Source organism: Balaenoptera borealis (genome assembly GCF_965194805.1).
Source record: "Balaenoptera borealis genome assembly, chromosome: 10".
Classification (NCBI taxonomy): domain Eukaryota; kingdom Metazoa; phylum Chordata; class Mammalia; order Artiodactyla; family Balaenopteridae; genus Balaenoptera; species Balaenoptera borealis.
In genome coordinates this window covers 58,155,207-58,172,287 of record NC_138874.1, presented here as the reverse complement: position 1 = coordinate 58,172,287, position 17,081 = coordinate 58,155,207, and the positions used below count along the sequence as shown (strand labels likewise).

The window sequence follows — 17,081 nt, the reverse complement described above, 5'->3', positions numbered from 1 at the left end:
TGGCTTCTCTTGTTGCGGAGTGTGGGCTCTAGGCGCGTGGGGCTCAGTAGTTGTGGCTCGCGGGTTCTAGAGCACGGGCTCAGCAATTGTGGTGCACGGGCTCTAGAGCCAGGCTTAGTAGTTGTGGTGCACGGGCTTAGTTGCTACGCAGCATGTGGGATCCTCCCGGACCAGTGATTGAACCCATGTCCCCTGCACTGGCAGGCGGACTCTCAACCATAGTGCCACCAGGGAAGCCCCAGCCATTTTTATATCTTAGGCAAAGGATTTGAATAGAAATTTTTCAATTTTTTATTGGGTTGTTTTTCTTTTTATTGCTGAGTTGTGTTATTTATATGTTCTGAATACTTGACCCATATTAGGTGTATGGGTTGCAAATATTTTCTCCCATTCTGTGGTGTGTCTTTCACTTTCTTGATGGTGTCCTTTGGCAAAAAGTTTTTAATTTCTATGAAGTCTGATAGGTCTTTTTTTTGGTTGCTTTTGCTTAAGGTGTCTAAGAAACCATTGCCTAATCCAAGGACATAAAGATTTACACCTATGGTTTTTCCTACAATTCTTATGGTTTTATTTCTTACATTCAGGTCTTTGATCCATTTTGAGTCAATTTTTTTATATCGTATAAGATAGAGGTCCAACTTCATTCTTTTCATGTGGTTAGCCAATCGTCCAGCATAATTTGTTGAAAACTAATCTTCCCTATTGAATTGTCTCAGTAATATAAAAGATTAGAAATATTGAGGATTACAGTGTTTTATTTCTTTGTAAACACTTACCAAGAATAGTTTATGTTCCTTCATCTCATTGTGAAACTTACGATACAGAGTGAGCATCTTTTCTCTTCCTTTGCAAATTGTCATACTTCTAAGTTTGGATCAGCTTTCAACATTTTATTCCTTTGTGCTTTCAATGTTGTTAAATATCTCTGAGGGATCTTTTATTGTTGATTTTTTTCCAGTCACTTCCTCTAAGACATCTTCTTCATCCTTTTCATCATGATCACTTTCCTTATGTTAGTAAGTTTACCTTCACCAAATTCCTCTGACTGCATATCTAGAGTTTCTCAAACAGCAAAAGTTAGAAGCATTTTCCTTGTCAGTCTTTTCTTCTGTGTCTCCATTTAAGTTTGATTTCTTTTTTGGCAGGGGGAGGGGGGCTCAGCATGAGGTTTTTTTTTAGTATTGGAGTATAGTTGATTTACAATGTTGTGTTAGTTTCAGGTGTACAGCAAAGTGATTTAGTTATACATATATGTATATCTATTCTTTTTTAGATTCTTTTCCCATATAGGTTATCACAGAGTACCAAGTAGATTTCCCTGTGCTATACAGTATGTCCTTATTAGTTATCTATTTTATATATAGTAGTGTGTATATGTTAATCCCAAGTTCCTAATTTATCCCCCCCCCCACCTTTCCCCTTTGGTAACCATAAGTTTGTTTTTGAAGTCTGCCAGTCTGTTTCTATTTTGTAAATAAGTTCATTTGTATCATTTTTAGATTCCATGTACAGTGATCATATGATGTTTGTCTTTCTCTGTCTGACTTTATTTAGTATGACAATCTCTAGGTCCGTCCGTGTTGCTGCAAGTGGCATTATTTCATGCTTTTTTTTATGGCTGAGTAAAATTCCACTGATATATGTACCACATCTTCTTTATCTATTCCTCTGTTGATGGACATTTAGGTTGCTTCCTAAATGCCCAGGAGTGGGATTGCTGGCTCATACGGTAGCTCTATTTTTAGTTTTTTAAGGACCCTCCATACTGTTCTCCATAGTGGCACCACCAATTTACATTCCCACCAACAGCATAGGAGGGTTCCCTTTTCTGCACACCCTCTTTAGCATTTATTGTTTGTAGACTTTTTGATGATGGCCATTCTGACCAGTGTGAGGTGATACCTTCGTAATTTTCTTGTTTCTAGTTGTGGCCCTTTGTTTTCTTCCTAGAGAAGTTCCTTTAGCATTTGTTGTAAAGCTGTTTTGGTGTTGCTGAATTCTCTTTAGCTTTTGCTTATCTGTAAATCTGGTGATTTCTCCATTGAATCTGAACAAGAGCCTTGCTGGGTAGAGTGTTTTTGACTGTAGTTCTTTCCTTTTCATCACTTTAGATATATTGTGCCACTCCCTTCTGGCCTGAAGAGTTTCTGCTGAAAAATCAGCTGATAACCTTATGGGGATTCCTTTGTATGTTATTTGTTGCTTTCCCCTTGTTGCTTTTAATATTTTCTCTTTAATTTTTGTCAATATGATTAATACATGTCTCAGCATGTCCCTCCTTGGGTTCATCCTGTATGGGACCTTCTGCTTCCTGGACTTGGGTGACTGTTTCCTTTCCCATATTAGGGAAGTCTTCAGCTACTATCTCCTCAAATATTTCCTAAGGCCCTTTCTCTCTCTCTTCTCTTTCTGGGACCCCTATAATGTGAATGTTGGTGCATTTAATGTTGTCCCAGAGGTCTTTTATACTGTCTTCATTTCTTTTCATTCTTTATTCCTTTCCACAGCAGTGATTTCCACCATTCTGTCTTCCAGCTCACTTATCCATTCTTCTGCCTCATTTATTTGGCTATCGATTCCTTCTAGTGTAGTTTTCATTTCAGTTATTGTATTGTTCATCTCTGTTTGTTTGTTCTTTATATCTTCTAGCTCTTGTATCTTCTTGGTCTGTGCCTCCATTCTTTTCCTGAGATCTCGGATCATCTTTACTATTAATTACTCTGAATTCTTTTTCAGGTAGATTGCCTGTCTCCACTTCACTTAGTTGTTCTTCTGGGGTTTTATCTTGTTCCTTCATCTGGAACATTGTCCTCTGCCATCTCATTTTGTCTAACTCTCTGTGTTTGAGGTCCCACAGGCTGCAGGATTGTAGTTTCTCTTGCTTCTGGTGTCTGCCCCCTAGTGGATAAGACTGGTCTAAGAGGGTTGTGCAGGCTTCTTGGTGAGAAGGACTGGTCCCTGCCCACTGGTGGGTGGAGCTGGGTCTTGTCCCTCTGGTGGGCAGGGCCGTGTCAAGGGATGTGTTTAGAGGCGGCTGTGGGCTCAGGAAGACTTAAGCAGCCTGTCTGCCTGTGTTCCTGCCCTGTTGGTTTTTTGGCCTGAGGCGTCCCAGCACTGGAGCCTAAGGGCTGTTGGGTGGGGCCAGGTCTTGGCGTCAAAGTGGCAGCCTATAGGGCAGCTCACGCCAGTGAGTACTCCCCAGTGTCTCCGCCACTGGTGTCCTTGTCCCCATAGTGAGCCACAGCCACCCCCACCTCGCCAGGAGACCCTCCAAGTCCAGCAGATAGGTCTGACCCTGGCTCATATGAAGTCACTGCTTTTTCCCCTGGGTCCCCGTGCACACAAGACCTTGTGTGTGCCCTCCAAGAGTGGAGTTTCTGTTTCCCCCAGTACTGGGGAATTCCTGTGATCAAGCCCCATTGGCCTTCAAAGCCAAATGCTCTGGGGGCTCCTCCTCCCAATGCCAGACCCCCAGACTGGGGAGCCTGACGTGGGGCTCAGAACTTTCACTCCTGTGGGAGAACCTCTGTGATATAAATATTTTGCAGTTTGTGGGTCACCCACCCAACACTTATGGGATTTGTTTGGATCATGAATGCATCCCTCCTACTGTCTTGTTGTGGCTTCTTCTTTGGAAGTAGAATATCTTTTTTGGTAGGTTCCAGTCTTTTTTGTTGATGGTTGTTCAGCCATTAGTTGTGATTTTGGTGTTTTCACGAGAGGAAAGGTGAGCTCAGGTCCTTCTACTCCCCCATCTTGTCCTGGAACCAAGCCCATTTAAATTTGATTTGAATTTCACTTACAGCATTATTGCTTTCCATTTCTCTGCTGTACTGTATCTTGTTGGCCAATTTCTTCTTCTAATTGTCTGTTTTTGTAAAATATCACATAGGTTTTTACTGGGAAATAAGGAAGCAGCATAACTACATGCTTTGCTGTCTGTGCATGAACTGAGTAACAGATATGCAGTGACCAATCACTGATTGATAGACTTTGAAAGAAGTGACATGACTGGTCATTGATCATGATATGTAGCTGTTATTTGTATAGTAATTTGTGGACTGGAGAGCTAGTAGCAATATTTGCACTTTATGCGATTACTCACAGTTAATGTAACATGGTAACTGAATGTCCACTGTGTCGTTGGGGGTCTGGTGTTAAGCGTTAGCTAAACCATGGTATCTGAGATTTGTGCATTTTGGAACTGTGCAAAACAGGACTTCCTGAATTTAAATTTGCTTATATTAAGTTATTTACTCCATGGTCATCTACAACTTCCTTGGTACTCGTTTGTTATTAAAAAAACTATGATGTGTCTTTTTCTTTCCTAATTTGTATTTATTCTCACCTGCCAAACCTTCACAGGCTCTTTCAGGCTACTTGATATATTTCTAACTTAATAGTCTGATCCAACCCAACGAAGGCATCTACAACATAAGAAGTAAAATATCCACAGTAATAATAATTTACATAGGACTTGGACTTTGCTGTGGGCAACACTTTTAATTATGTACTCATTTCATTTCATCAATAATGCTCTTTAAATTACATTCTCCTTTCATTTTCTGAGCATTTTGTCATATTGAGGTGGAAGGAGGGAGTTAAGGAAGGTATCATTATCCTTATTTTACAAATAAGAAAACTGAGGTTGTATCCAAAGTTACATATACTGTATTGTAACTAAGAAATCTGGAACTTGAACTCAGACCAAATATTTCTCTTACTTTCTTTTGCTGCTTCATGCTGGGGCAGTGTCACATCCAAATGAAGTTGTCAGGGCCTTCCAACAGGAATAATTAAATTGGTGTTAACTTCTTCCCTTTTTTACCTAAGTAGAGAAAAAAAAAATATGTAGGAAACTGGATTTCATTAAAGTAGATTGGGAGTTTGCCAGCATTTTGGGCTTTGGAAAACATGAGTCTTGATTTAAATTCCCAAGGAAAGTATTTAGTGAAAATTAATAATAAAAATATTGAAATTCTAATTCTAGAAATTTTTAATTCTAAAATTCTAATTCAGATTTTAGTTTCTTATGTATTAAGGAAAACCATGTCCCCCAAACATTTGCTAAAGAAAAGCATATTAACTAAGGTTCTATAATAGCATATAGTAGCTATCCTTAGTTTTTCATCCTTGGTTTTTTAGGAACTCTTTATTGATTTAAAAAATGCTTTGCTTCTCATTTATTTAGAAGTACCTAACCATGATATATAAGAGGCCAAAATGGGACTCATAGATGTTTTTGAATAGTAATCTTGATAGTTCTTTCATTGATGTTTTGTTTCTCTCCTTCAGGTAGCTAATTATGGAGTTGGAGGACAGTATGAACCCCATTTTGATTTTGCACGGGTAAGTAAAAAAAATGGCGAATGAAGGAGTTCCACTGAAGCTTAGGCATGACATGTTAATTCTCTTCTTTTAGTATTAAAAATTCATAGCTTATTTGGAATTTGTGGAAGCATGGTGGAATAGATATTCTGTAAAGCCTTTTAAAGCAGTGAAAAATACCTAGAGACACGGTAAAAGAACTTAGGATACTTTTAAATGCATCGCTGAGCTTTGAAGAAAGTAAAGGAAATTCTCAAAGGCAAACTGAACAGAGATAAACCTAGAGACTAAAATTAGAGTGTTTAAAGGGAGCAAAAAAGCTGAGACTGGAGGCATGTACCTCCAGGAATCTAGAGCTTTGGGGATTAACAGCTCTGTGAGAGGACCTGCTATAGTGTAGGCTACTGAACTGAGATCCCTGAATGAAACCTAAATCTCCAAAAGGATTACACCTTCAGAGAAAGAAAGAATGGCCTAGAAAATCATCTGCTTTGAGTCAAGACCCTTCAAAAGAGTTTCCTCTTGCATCCTAGCTGGAGTATGATGTGTTATGGGGAGCTTTTTCTGGCAGTTGGAAAGCAGAGGCCTGCCAACAGATACAGATGCCCCCAGGATGTTAGATACTTCAGTTATCAGATACAGAATGTAAAATAACTATATAGGTCCAGCCTAGCCTCCTCTGGGAGCGGGCAGTTGGCGAGCCCACGCTAACCTGCGCAACTCTGTCCCGATCCCCGAGTTCTCACATGGTGCCCAGACAGATCGGATTGAAGCCATGGCCATTCTTTTTGCTGTTGTTGCCAGGGGAACCACTATCCTTGCCAAACATGCTTGGTGTGGAGGCAACTTCCTGGAGGTGACAGAGCAGATTCTGGCTAAGATACCTTTTGAAAATAACAAGCTAACGTACTCACATGGCAATTATTTGTTTCATTACATCTGCCAAGACAGGATTATATATCTTTGTATCACTGATGATGATTTTGAGCATTCCCGAGCCTTTAATTTCCTGAATGAGATAAAAAAGAGGTTCCAGACTACGTATGGTTCGAGAGCACAAAGAGGGCTCCCATATGCCATGAATAGTGAATTCTCAAGTGTCTTGGCTGCACAGCTGAAGCATCACTCCGAGAATAAGGGCCTAGATAAAGTGACGGGGACTCAAGCCCAAGTGGGTGAACTTAAAGGAATCATGGTCAGAAACATAGATCTGGGAGCTCAGCAAGGCGAAAGATTGGAATTATTGATAGATAAAACAGAAAATCTCGTGGATTCGTCACCTTCAAAACAACCAACAGAAATCTTGCCCGAGCCATGTGTATGAAGAATCTCAAGCTCACCATCATCATCATCATCATCATATCAGTCGTATTCATCTATATTATTGTGTCACCTCTCTGTGGTAGATTTACATGGCCAAGCTGTGTGAAGAAATAAAAAAGTTATCATTAACCAAGGGTACGAGAGAACAAGGAGTTAAAAGCAATCCGTTTGATTCAAGCCTTTTAATACTGACAGACGGTGTCTGCCAGTCTCTTCAACCCTCTTCTTTCTCTTTTTTGTTTTTAATATTGTTCTGTGCCTCCAGATTTATCTTTGTCCTATCAACCAGTTTATTCCAGTGCACTTCAGACCGAACCATTTATTGCAGCAGTAGCCTTAAAAAGGCGTTTTGTTTCTTTGGTTTTTTAACTAGTGTCATCTACTTATACATACATTTTTGTTTATAATTGCACAAAGCTATCACCAAGGTAGAAACCACCTGTCTTTTGAGCTGTCTGCTGAAATTATGGATGACCTTTGTGCACACAAAAGTTCAAGAGACAGATAGTATTGCTAACATCTCATCTTAATGTCCTTTGATTTTGAAGGGTTTTAAGTGCTTGGAAACAATATACATGGAGAATTGTTGTTATTTGGGGAATTGTAATTAATTGATGGTGTTTCTAGGAGCCCAAGCAGGTAAAGTATTAAACGTTTTATCTCAGGGAGATGGGGAACGTTTTGCTAGCCTCTTAGAAGCAAACAGAATTATCCTTGTCTGCCTATTATTAACTTTTAGGAAGAAAGTTTTGATCTTTCACAAACCTCGCAGAGCTTGATATCCTCTGTTTCCCCATTGCAGTTGATTTGAGAAGACAGTGGTTTAAATATTGTTGAAGGTTGTGGTTTTTTACATATTCCTTTTTCTTTGGTGGATATTTAGGGCAATTGTATAGATAATAGAATGGGTAGTGGACAGAGTGGGGAGGCACATTCCTCTGGCTCACCAAAGAAAAAGAAGAGAACCACAGTGGAAAAGCCCAAACTGAATATAGTCAGCAGTCAACTCCAGGATTTGGGTTTGACTGGTGTTGAATAATAGTTTGAGCATCCTTTGCGGTTTAGTTAAGTTCTTTAATCTGCCTAGTTTTGAAGAATTCTTTTGTGAAACTTGAGAGTAGACAGTATGATACATAGAAAGAATACAAGACATTTTAGCTAACATCCATGTAACTGCAGTGTGAAAAAACTGGAGTGTAATCATACTGCTTTGATTACTCTGGCATCTGTTAGCTACTGTGAACTTCTAGTGTGTATCTGAAAGGACAACATTTGCTGCCCTAGATCTAATTGCATTTATTTATCAATAAATGCCGGTAAATGGACATTACATTACATTTGACTATTTTCCCAATGAAAGAACAAATTGGTCTGTAAAACCTAGTCACCTGTTTAGCCTAGTCATGTGCCTTCAATATTTATATGTGTCACATAATCTGGCACCTGCAACCTATTCTTCCATCTATACCTTTCAATTCATGCTGATTCATTTATTTGACATATATTTTCAACCCCCTGGAACTCTTTTCCTGGTGATCATGTATAGTGCAAATGTTTTTTCAGTCCTTTTTATCAACACTAATGCCTTTTAATTACATCAGCACTTCCTGTTGGAAAACACATTTGTTCCATGAAAACATTTAGCATTCCTTAATAATAATTTCCAAATGTCTTTAATCCCAAGAAAAAGACTTAAAGCTTATTTCCCTTTCTTATACACACGTGAATAAAAATGATGTGCATGTTTCAGGGATAAATTGCTTAACCATCTCTTGATCTATTTATGTATAAAGTGCTTTTTAAAGCACATACCTTGTTTTAAATGATGCACAAACTGAAGGCATTAATAAAATTTAAGAGTAATAGAAAAAAATAACTACATAATACTTTAAAAATAAAAGAGGATAAAAATTAATGAATTCTCAAAATGATTTAACATATTTGAAAAATAAACAGAAGCTTTAGGTCAAAAAAATTGTTGAAATTTAAAATTTAGTGTATAAGTTAAACATATTAGAGACAGCTGCAGTGAATTAGTGAATTGGGCAATAAATCTGAAGAAATTACAGGACTACATTTTGAAAGACAGGAAGATAAAAAACATAAAATAGATGCAGAGGCTAGAGAATAAATAATATTAAAGCAGTTTGTTAAAAAGTTGTCCTTGCCCAAGTACTCTTGCTTAAGATCAATAAACATTTAGCGTTTTTAATAAAAAAGTTAAGTAATTTTAACATATCAAGCTATAAATTGTCATTACCAAATCTTAATTTAAGCTTTATCATAATTACATGAATTCTAAGGAATGTGCCAAGTATTCTAATAAACTTCTTGATCTATTACCATTTTTTAATAAGAGTATATTCTTTGGAAAGAAAACAGTCTGTATTGTATTAAATTCCTTGACTGGTTTAATCCCAGAATCCTAGACTCTTTCTCTGGGCAGGCTAGCAAAGAATATATTTTTAGTCTCTTTTCCATCTGTTTTCAATTATAGAAAAATGTCTGAGGATCTTGGATGATGTGAAAGACTACAGTTTAAGTCCTCACATTAATGTAACTAAATTTTTTTTCTTAGCTTTTTATTTTGAAATAATTGTAGATTCCTAGGAAGTTTCCCCCCAAATATACAGGGAGATCCCATGCACCCTTCACTCAGCACCTTTAGTGTTAACATCTTGCATAACTATAGTACACTATCAAAACCAGAAAATTGGTGTTGGCACAAGCAACAGAGCTTATTCATATTTCACCAGTTATGCTCGCACTCGTGTCTGTCTATACAGTTTTATTACATGTGTAGCTTTATGTAACTACCACCACAGTAAAGATACATAACTGCACCATCACTGTAAGACTCCCTTGCAGTACTGCTCTGTAGCTACATATACCCTTCTGCCTCCCATCCATAACTGCTGGTAACCACTAACCTGTTCATCACTAAAATTATTTCAGAAATGTTATGTAAATGTTACATACGGCATGTATCCTTTAAGATTGTCTCTTTTCACTCAGCATAATTCCCTTGAGGTTCATCCATGTTTTTGCAGAACATATCAACAGGGTGTTCCTTTTTTTTGCTGCGTAGTATTCTGTGGTATAGGTATACGACAATTTTAGTCATTCATCCTTTGAAGGACATTAACGGACAATTTGAGGATATGACAAATCGATGTGTATAAATTTCTGTGTGAAAAATACATGATTTTCATTTTCCTGGAAAAATGCCAAGAGACTATACTATATTTTAATTTAGCTTTAAATAGCCAGACGTGAATTCTCCAGCCAGATTAAAGTGCTGACAGCCCAAAAGACAGTCAAGAATAGTAGCAGTGACATTTGAATGGATCATGAGTTCAAAGTAAATCTCAAGGTAAATTTTTTTTTACCCACAGAGAATTGACTTTATGAATGTAGCTGAGAGACTCATGTCTTGCTTTTTTGGAAGCTAAAACTATAGGTGTTAATTTTTAAAATAATCTGTGGATAGTAGATATTGGTTCTCATTATATAGGCTAACAAATCTGTTTTTTCCCCCCAAATGGTCTTATCAGAAGTATTCAGTGTACTAGTTGAATCAACAACCAACAAATATCTGAGTGCCTGTTGTATATAGTGCACTGAACATCATAAAGGAACCTTTTGGGGCTGTTTTTAGCATACTTTTCAGCATATTAATGATGTTAGTTGCCATTGGAGAATTTGCATTACTGAATTTTATACCACTGAGTTGTGTTTTATTCACAGAAAGATGAACCAGATGCTTTCAAAGAGCTGGGGACAGGAAATAGAATTGCTACATGGCTGTTTTATGTAAGTTATAGCTAAAATTTTTAAGTTGGGATTTGATCACATGACTCATTTATTTTGATGTGTTCAGATGTTTGTTCTGTTTAGCTCTTGATTAACATCCTAGTTTAATGTTTTTTTACAACTGAGTAAAGGGAGTTAAGAATTTTTTCTTTGCATTTATAACTTTTTCAGATTCTACTTATTACAACCTGAAGAAGAAAGTTAAAATTATACCTAGTCCCACTATTTGGAGGCAGTGTGATATTTTGGAGTATGCACTGTCATCTATAGTCATCTATAATGTGTATATAAGCAACTCCATGTATTTGTAGGAATTTATGTGTATATATACACATTATCTTAATAAACTTTTATTTTGAATTTATTGATAAATATCATATCAGAAAAGTGTACAAATTTTCACAAAGTGAACACTAGCATAATCAGCACCCAGATCAAGAAATAGTACATTAGAGCATGCTAGAAGCCCTTTCCTCAAGGGTAACCATTCTCACATTGTTCATTAGTTTCAAAACAGTATGATCTTTATTTTTTTAATTGTTTATATATTCATACATATAGAAAAAATTAAGCTTTGATCATAATATTTGCCCCAGTTATCTATTGCTGCATAACAAATCACCCCAAAACTGAATGGTTTAAAGTAACAGTTTGATTCTTATCTTTCATGGCTGTGAGGTTGATTGGGCTTCATTTATGGTTCTTGCTCTGGATCTCTCATGCATTTACAATCAGATGATGGCTGGCACTGGGGTCACCTTAAAGGCTGAGGTTGAGGCTGGTTTTTGGCCAGAATACCAGCATGTGGACTGGGCTTCCTCATAGCATGAGACTGGATTCTAAGAGCAAGTATCCCCCAAAAGGCAGTACATAACTTTTTTTTTTTCTTTTGGCTGTGTTGGGTCTTCGTTGCTGCACACAGGCTTTCTCTAGTTGCAGCGAGCGGGGGCTACTCTTCATTGCGGTGTGCAGGCTTCTCATTGCAGTGGCTTCTCTTGTTGCGGAGCACGGGCTCTAGGTGCACAGGCTTCAGTAGTTGTGGCTTATGGGCTCTAGAGCACAGGCTCAGTAGTTGTGGCACACCGGTCGCTGCAACTAGGGAAGGCCTACATGCAGCAACGAAGACCCATGGCAGCCAAAAATAAATACATAAAGTAAATAAACTAAAAAAAAAAAAAGCAGGGCTTCCCTGGTGGCGCAGTGGTTGAGAATCTGCCTGCTAATGCAGGGGACACGGGTTCGAGCCCTGGTCTGGGAAGATCCCACATGCCGTGGAGCAACTCGGCCTGTGAGCCGCAACTACTGAGCCTGCGCGTCTGGAGCCTGTGCTCCTCAACAAGAGAGGCCGCGATACTGAGAGGCCCGCGCACCGCGATGAAGAGTGGCCCCCGCTTGCCACAACTAGAGAAAACCCTCGCACAGAAACAAAGACCCAACACAGCCAAAAATAAATAAATAAATAAATAAATAAATTAAAAAAAAAAGCAAAGAAATACAAGAAAATTGATGCTATATTATTTGGTCCAATATCCATAAATGTTAGATTATTTGTGACTATTAGACTATATATTAGATAATTATATCCCCTTTTAGTTATATATAGCATTTTTATTAGATTAGTATTCATTTTTTTCATTATTTGAATGCTTTTCTCAGATGGGCCACATAGCACAACTTTTAAATTTCTCTAAAGTTAATTTTTTCATTGCTTAAGAGCTATTAGCTCTTTGATATCGATTATATATTTATCATGGTAAAATACACTTCTTTATATCACTGAATGCCTTTAGCTTTAAACTGTGGTTGATACTAAGATCAAACTCTTCTTTGGTACAGCATTTGCCTATAAATCACTTGTTTTAGATGTGACTCTTGAATATAGCATAGAGTTGGATTTTGCTTTGTGATACATTAGTCTGACTCTACATTCTACTTACGTTGTTTTTGAAAAAAATCTTCACTATATGATCTGTGTTTCCCTTTGCCTCATTTTATGCATGTGCTTCTTCAGTTAATTTGGAAGGTTTGTGTTTTTATTCTAATTCACCATTAAGAATATAACTTAAAAAAAAAAAGAATATAACTTTATAAATCTTTTAATCTTGTATTTTTTAGTTAATATGTGTTGCTACCCTACCATGAGAAATGACAAAACTGGTTTTAGTTTATTACTTTTCTCTTGGTGTTTTTACTTCTATTTTGTTTGAATTCACTTATTTAAATATTTATTGAATACCTACTGTTTTGAGGCTATTCTCAGCAATAAACAAAACAGATGAAAATTCCTGCCCCCGTGGAGATGATATTCTAGTGCTATAGAATACATATTTATACCCCATGTTACTTGATTTGTCAGTTTTAAATCATCTCTTTTTACCTCTGGCTATAAAAGAAATAGCTATCCCAAATTATACCCCAATCTCCCTTGCTAACTTCGTCTTTCCTTTGCTTTTATATATCTATGTAAACCTAAATAGCATCGTATTTTTTAGAAACTGACTAGCATGCACAAACCCATTTATGTAAGTAGAAGTCCAGATATTCTCATTCTAGTATTTAGTATCAAATCTACCTCACAGTGGCATGTTTAACTTTATTCTACCAGCACTTTCGATAATACTCTCATCTCTTATTAGATGAGTGATGTGTCAGCAGGAGGAGCCACTGTTTTTCCTGAAGTAGGAGCTAGTGTTTGGCCCAAAAAGGTAAGCTTAGTTTGTTATTTTAATTTGGGAGGGGGGGTCCTCTGTATTTTTTTCCTGAGGAATATATGCACCTATATTTCATAGTCTAAGTAGTAAATAACATTTTTAAAGGTAGTATACTTAAAGACTACATTATGTCTAGGGAAAATTTTAGATATTGTACAATTTACCATGAGTACCTAAAGGTATGAACAACGAGGGATTAGTATTTAGAAGTTTTCATTTCTAAAATGGGTTCCATATGATACTTGCTATTGTAAGATGTGTTAGCTTTGGCAAATACACTTTTTTATTAAGTAACGCTGATATTAATGCTTTCATGTGATCACCAAAATTTTGTAGATTATATGATACCTTCAGAACTATATTAGAGGAAGATATAGTGCTGCCATAGAGAATTATTTCCATAGAACAGAGGAAAATTTAGTTACTATAAAAAGCAATAACCTGATACTTTGTTTGGGGATAATTTTGTATTTTCCACAGGGAACTGCTGTTTTCTGGTATAATCTGTTTGCCAGTGGAGAAGGAGATTATAGTACACGGCATGCAGCCTGTCCAGTGCTGGTTGGAAACAAATGGGGTAAATATTTCCTATATTCTCTTAATAGAATTTGTGATTTTTGTCTCTTATTTAAAAATAATTATAATTTACATCTTAAAAGAAAGTAAAAAAAAAAATCCTGACAGATTTGCCTACTATGACTTTAACACTGAAAGGGATTCAACCAAGCAAGTTTCTGATCTTAATATAAATTTGCTTTCAGCAGATCAGATTTTTTATGACATTTTTAACACTATTTCCACTTATTATTTAAGAAATGTTAATTTACTCAAAGTTGAATCTTCCTCTCATGGGGTTCACAGTTGTCTCTTGTAGTAGATACTAATACAAAGATATAAACAGAAGACAGTAACTACTTACATTTAGGGAGGCTTCTTCGAAGTTTAATTTTTATATTTAGTCTTGAAGATAGAGCAGTAGTTTTCCAGGCATGTTAGGGACCAGGGCCAGGAATCATATGAGGCTAGAGAGGTACTCTCCGGTTCATGCAAGTATAGGACTGGCCACATTAAAAAAAAAAAAAAGAAAGAAAGAAATGGGTGAACTTGTTTTTATATAGATTTATTTAACCCCATGTATCTATTTCCGTATGTGTCACTTGGCCACATTCCACACTTCAAGTGCTTAGTAGCTACATGTGTCTAGAGGCTACCGTATTGGACATAGCAAGATTAAGGAGTGATACCTGACCATCAGGATTTAAAAGAACTCCCCTGATGATTACTAATGTTTGAGAACCACTGGACTAGAATGAAGAGAGGCTAGTGGAGGAGAGATGAGTTTAGAAGGCTGTTTTCTGTTGTCTAAATGGGTGATGATAAAAGCCTGGACTAAGGCAGCAGCAAAAGGTTTGGAGAGCAAAGAATAGATTGAAGAGATCATAGAAGTAAAATCAGCAGGGTTTGATGAATAAAAGATTGGATACACGGGCTAAGAAAGGTAACAAAGTAGTTAAGAATTAATGAGTGCTAGTTTAAATATCTTATACATGTTGATGCCATTGATTGGGTTCTATGATATAGAAGGAGGAGGAGAAAGAAATTAATTCCTTTTGGGGTATATTAAAAAACAGTATCTTGGAACAAAGGAAACTTGATGAGCACATAATATGAGAGATTAATCATAGAGTTGTGTTCACTTTTAAAATGTCTTTGTATTAGAAGTGGTATTTTGCAAACAAGTAAAACAGTGTTTTGTTCTGTCTGTACCTACATCTCAAGTCTTACATTGAACATTAGAAACTTTAGGAAATACACATGCACAGATTCTCAAATGTACATACATATATATAAAATCTTTTTTATTTCCAGCATTTAGTGAAGTTCTTAAAAAGACAGCCTAAGTAGCATCTGTCTTTGTCTGGTTTTGGTCTTGAACTTTTTTAGCCCCTGTAGAAACTTCATTATAGTCCTAGCTCCTAGGAGTTAATTAAATACTAGTTAGATAGTGGGGGACATTAATATATTATTTTCTTTCACAGTATCCAATAAATGGCTCCATGAACGTGGACAGGAATTTCGAAGACCATGCACCTTGTCGGAATTGGAATGACAAACAGACTTCTCTTTTTCTCCTGTTGTACTCTAATGTGTCTGATACACACATGTCCCAGTCTTAACTTTGAAGAGTTTACAATTGACTAACACTCCATGATTGATTCAGTCATGAACCTCATCCCATGTTTCATCTGTGGACAATCACTAACTTTGTGGGTTTTTTTTTTCTTTTAAAAGTAACACTTAAAACACCACATCTTACATATGAAACCTTAAAGTTCATTTGGTATCACAGAGGACAAAGCAAGGCAGGGTAAAAAAAAAAATGAGGAATTTTTACATTTATGGTATATTTTAAAGAACTTTTTTTGGTTGGATAAAAAATACTATTTAAGCATCTGATTATAGTATTTCAGTACATCTCAGTTGGTGGGTGGTAGGCTAGAATGGTCCGTGTGATTAAGGAACAGATGCCGTATAGTATGTACCTAGGTATTATGTTTACCTAGTCTTAACTCCCTTCTGGATCTGCCTGAAGACTAGGAATAAATTAGCCCTGTAAACTGGGTTCCATACAATGTTTGCCCCTCCATATGCTATTCTAATTTGATTTTTTTTCTCCCAAGTCATTTTTAAAGTATGCTTTACTTTACCAATCCCCTTCTTTCCTAGCTCCTCTGTGGTGAATTAAATCTGAGTTACAATACTTTGATTTAAAAAAAAAATTTTAACAGAAGGTCCTACATTAAAAGACTGGGCCTTCTTAACTAAAATGATCATGACTTAGTCTGTTTCTTGTTTTTCTTAAATGACTGATGATTTTGTCCAAAAAATTTTACTGTTTTTCTTAGTGCTAATTCCTTGCCTCTTATTTCAGCTACCTACAGCGGGGGATGATGATGTTGGCATTCGGATTAAAAAAATATCGTGCCTTAGGAGACTGGAAATTTTAAAATGTACAAGTCCTTTCAATGATGAGGGAATTGATAAAAAAGGAGTTTTTCCTAAAAAGCCAAAATGTTTGTTTTTTCAATTCTGAAATGTGTTGTGACAACAGTGACCTATTTATGATCTTAAATCTTTTTTTTTTTAAATGTTTCCGTTTTCTGTGTGGTATTTTTCGTATTTAAATGTGAATGTGTGCTATAGCAATAACAGATTATTTCTTTAGAATTAGGACTTAGATTTATCCTCCTGATTTTCATTCACTCTAAAGTCACATTGTTATGGTAGAAAATTAAGGCTCTTTTCACTTTCAGATATTTAATCAATCAAAATATGTTACCTTCAAAGGGAGCTCTACAACTTTATTACTATGGTTATGGAGCTTTTACAGTAATGCTACTTAAGATTTTCTGTTGTTCAAATACATGGTATGGTAGTAGAAAGCTCTGAACCTAATGAAGTATGTTAATTGACCCTTTAACCTTTATATTTCTTATGGTGAATCATAGTTCACATAAGGGCTCTTTATCCTTTATGCAGTATTTAAATAAGGAAGAATTTGGTTAATTCTCTGGGAAAGAGGGTATTACTTCACCATTTTTTTAAAAAAGTGAACTGTGAACTTTATTTCTCCGAACTATCCTTTGTTCCACTACAAGTATTTTAGTAAGAAATATTGAGAATTAAGTTCATTAATCTAATCAGATTTTGTGACCACAGATTTTTTAAAAATCTTTTTTAGATGGAAGCAATGTAAATTCAAAATTGAAGAAATAAAATGGGTGTTCAAAGAAAGGATACTAATCCTTAATTGCCACGTGTTTTAGAAAGTAGAATAAAAAATATCTATTTCACACGGAAACAACATATTCCATAATCTTACAAATTTCATTATATTCAACCCCA

General features: G+C 36.2%; 1 protein-coding gene and 1 pseudogene across 5 annotated transcripts in view; both read left to right on the top strand.

Moving 5' to 3' along the window:
* Window positions 1-16,328, top strand: part of P4HA1 (prolyl 4-hydroxylase subunit alpha 1) — an 85,866-nt gene extending 69,538 nt beyond the window's left edge. For all 4 annotated transcript variants that reach the window (XM_082406871.1, XM_082406870.1, XM_082406873.1 and 1 more), the window contains exons 11-15: window positions 5,300-5,349; window positions 10,399-10,464; window positions 13,101-13,169; window positions 13,656-13,752; window positions 15,215-16,328. In XM_082406871.1, coding sequence (XP_082262997.1) covers window positions 5,300-5,349; window positions 10,399-10,464; window positions 13,101-13,169; window positions 13,656-13,752; window positions 15,215-15,285 — 353 coding nt within the window. In that variant the 3' untranslated portion in view covers window positions 15,286-16,328. The remainder of the gene's footprint in view (window positions 1-5,299; window positions 5,350-10,398; window positions 10,465-13,100; window positions 13,170-13,655; window positions 13,753-15,214) is intronic.
* On the top strand, window positions 5,356-9,740 carry LOC309635519 (vesicle-associated membrane protein 7 pseudogene; annotated as a pseudogene). Its single transcript has one exon. The product of its transcript is annotated as a vesicle-associated membrane protein 7 pseudogene (transcript).
* Window positions 16,329-17,081: the final 753 nt, after the last annotated feature.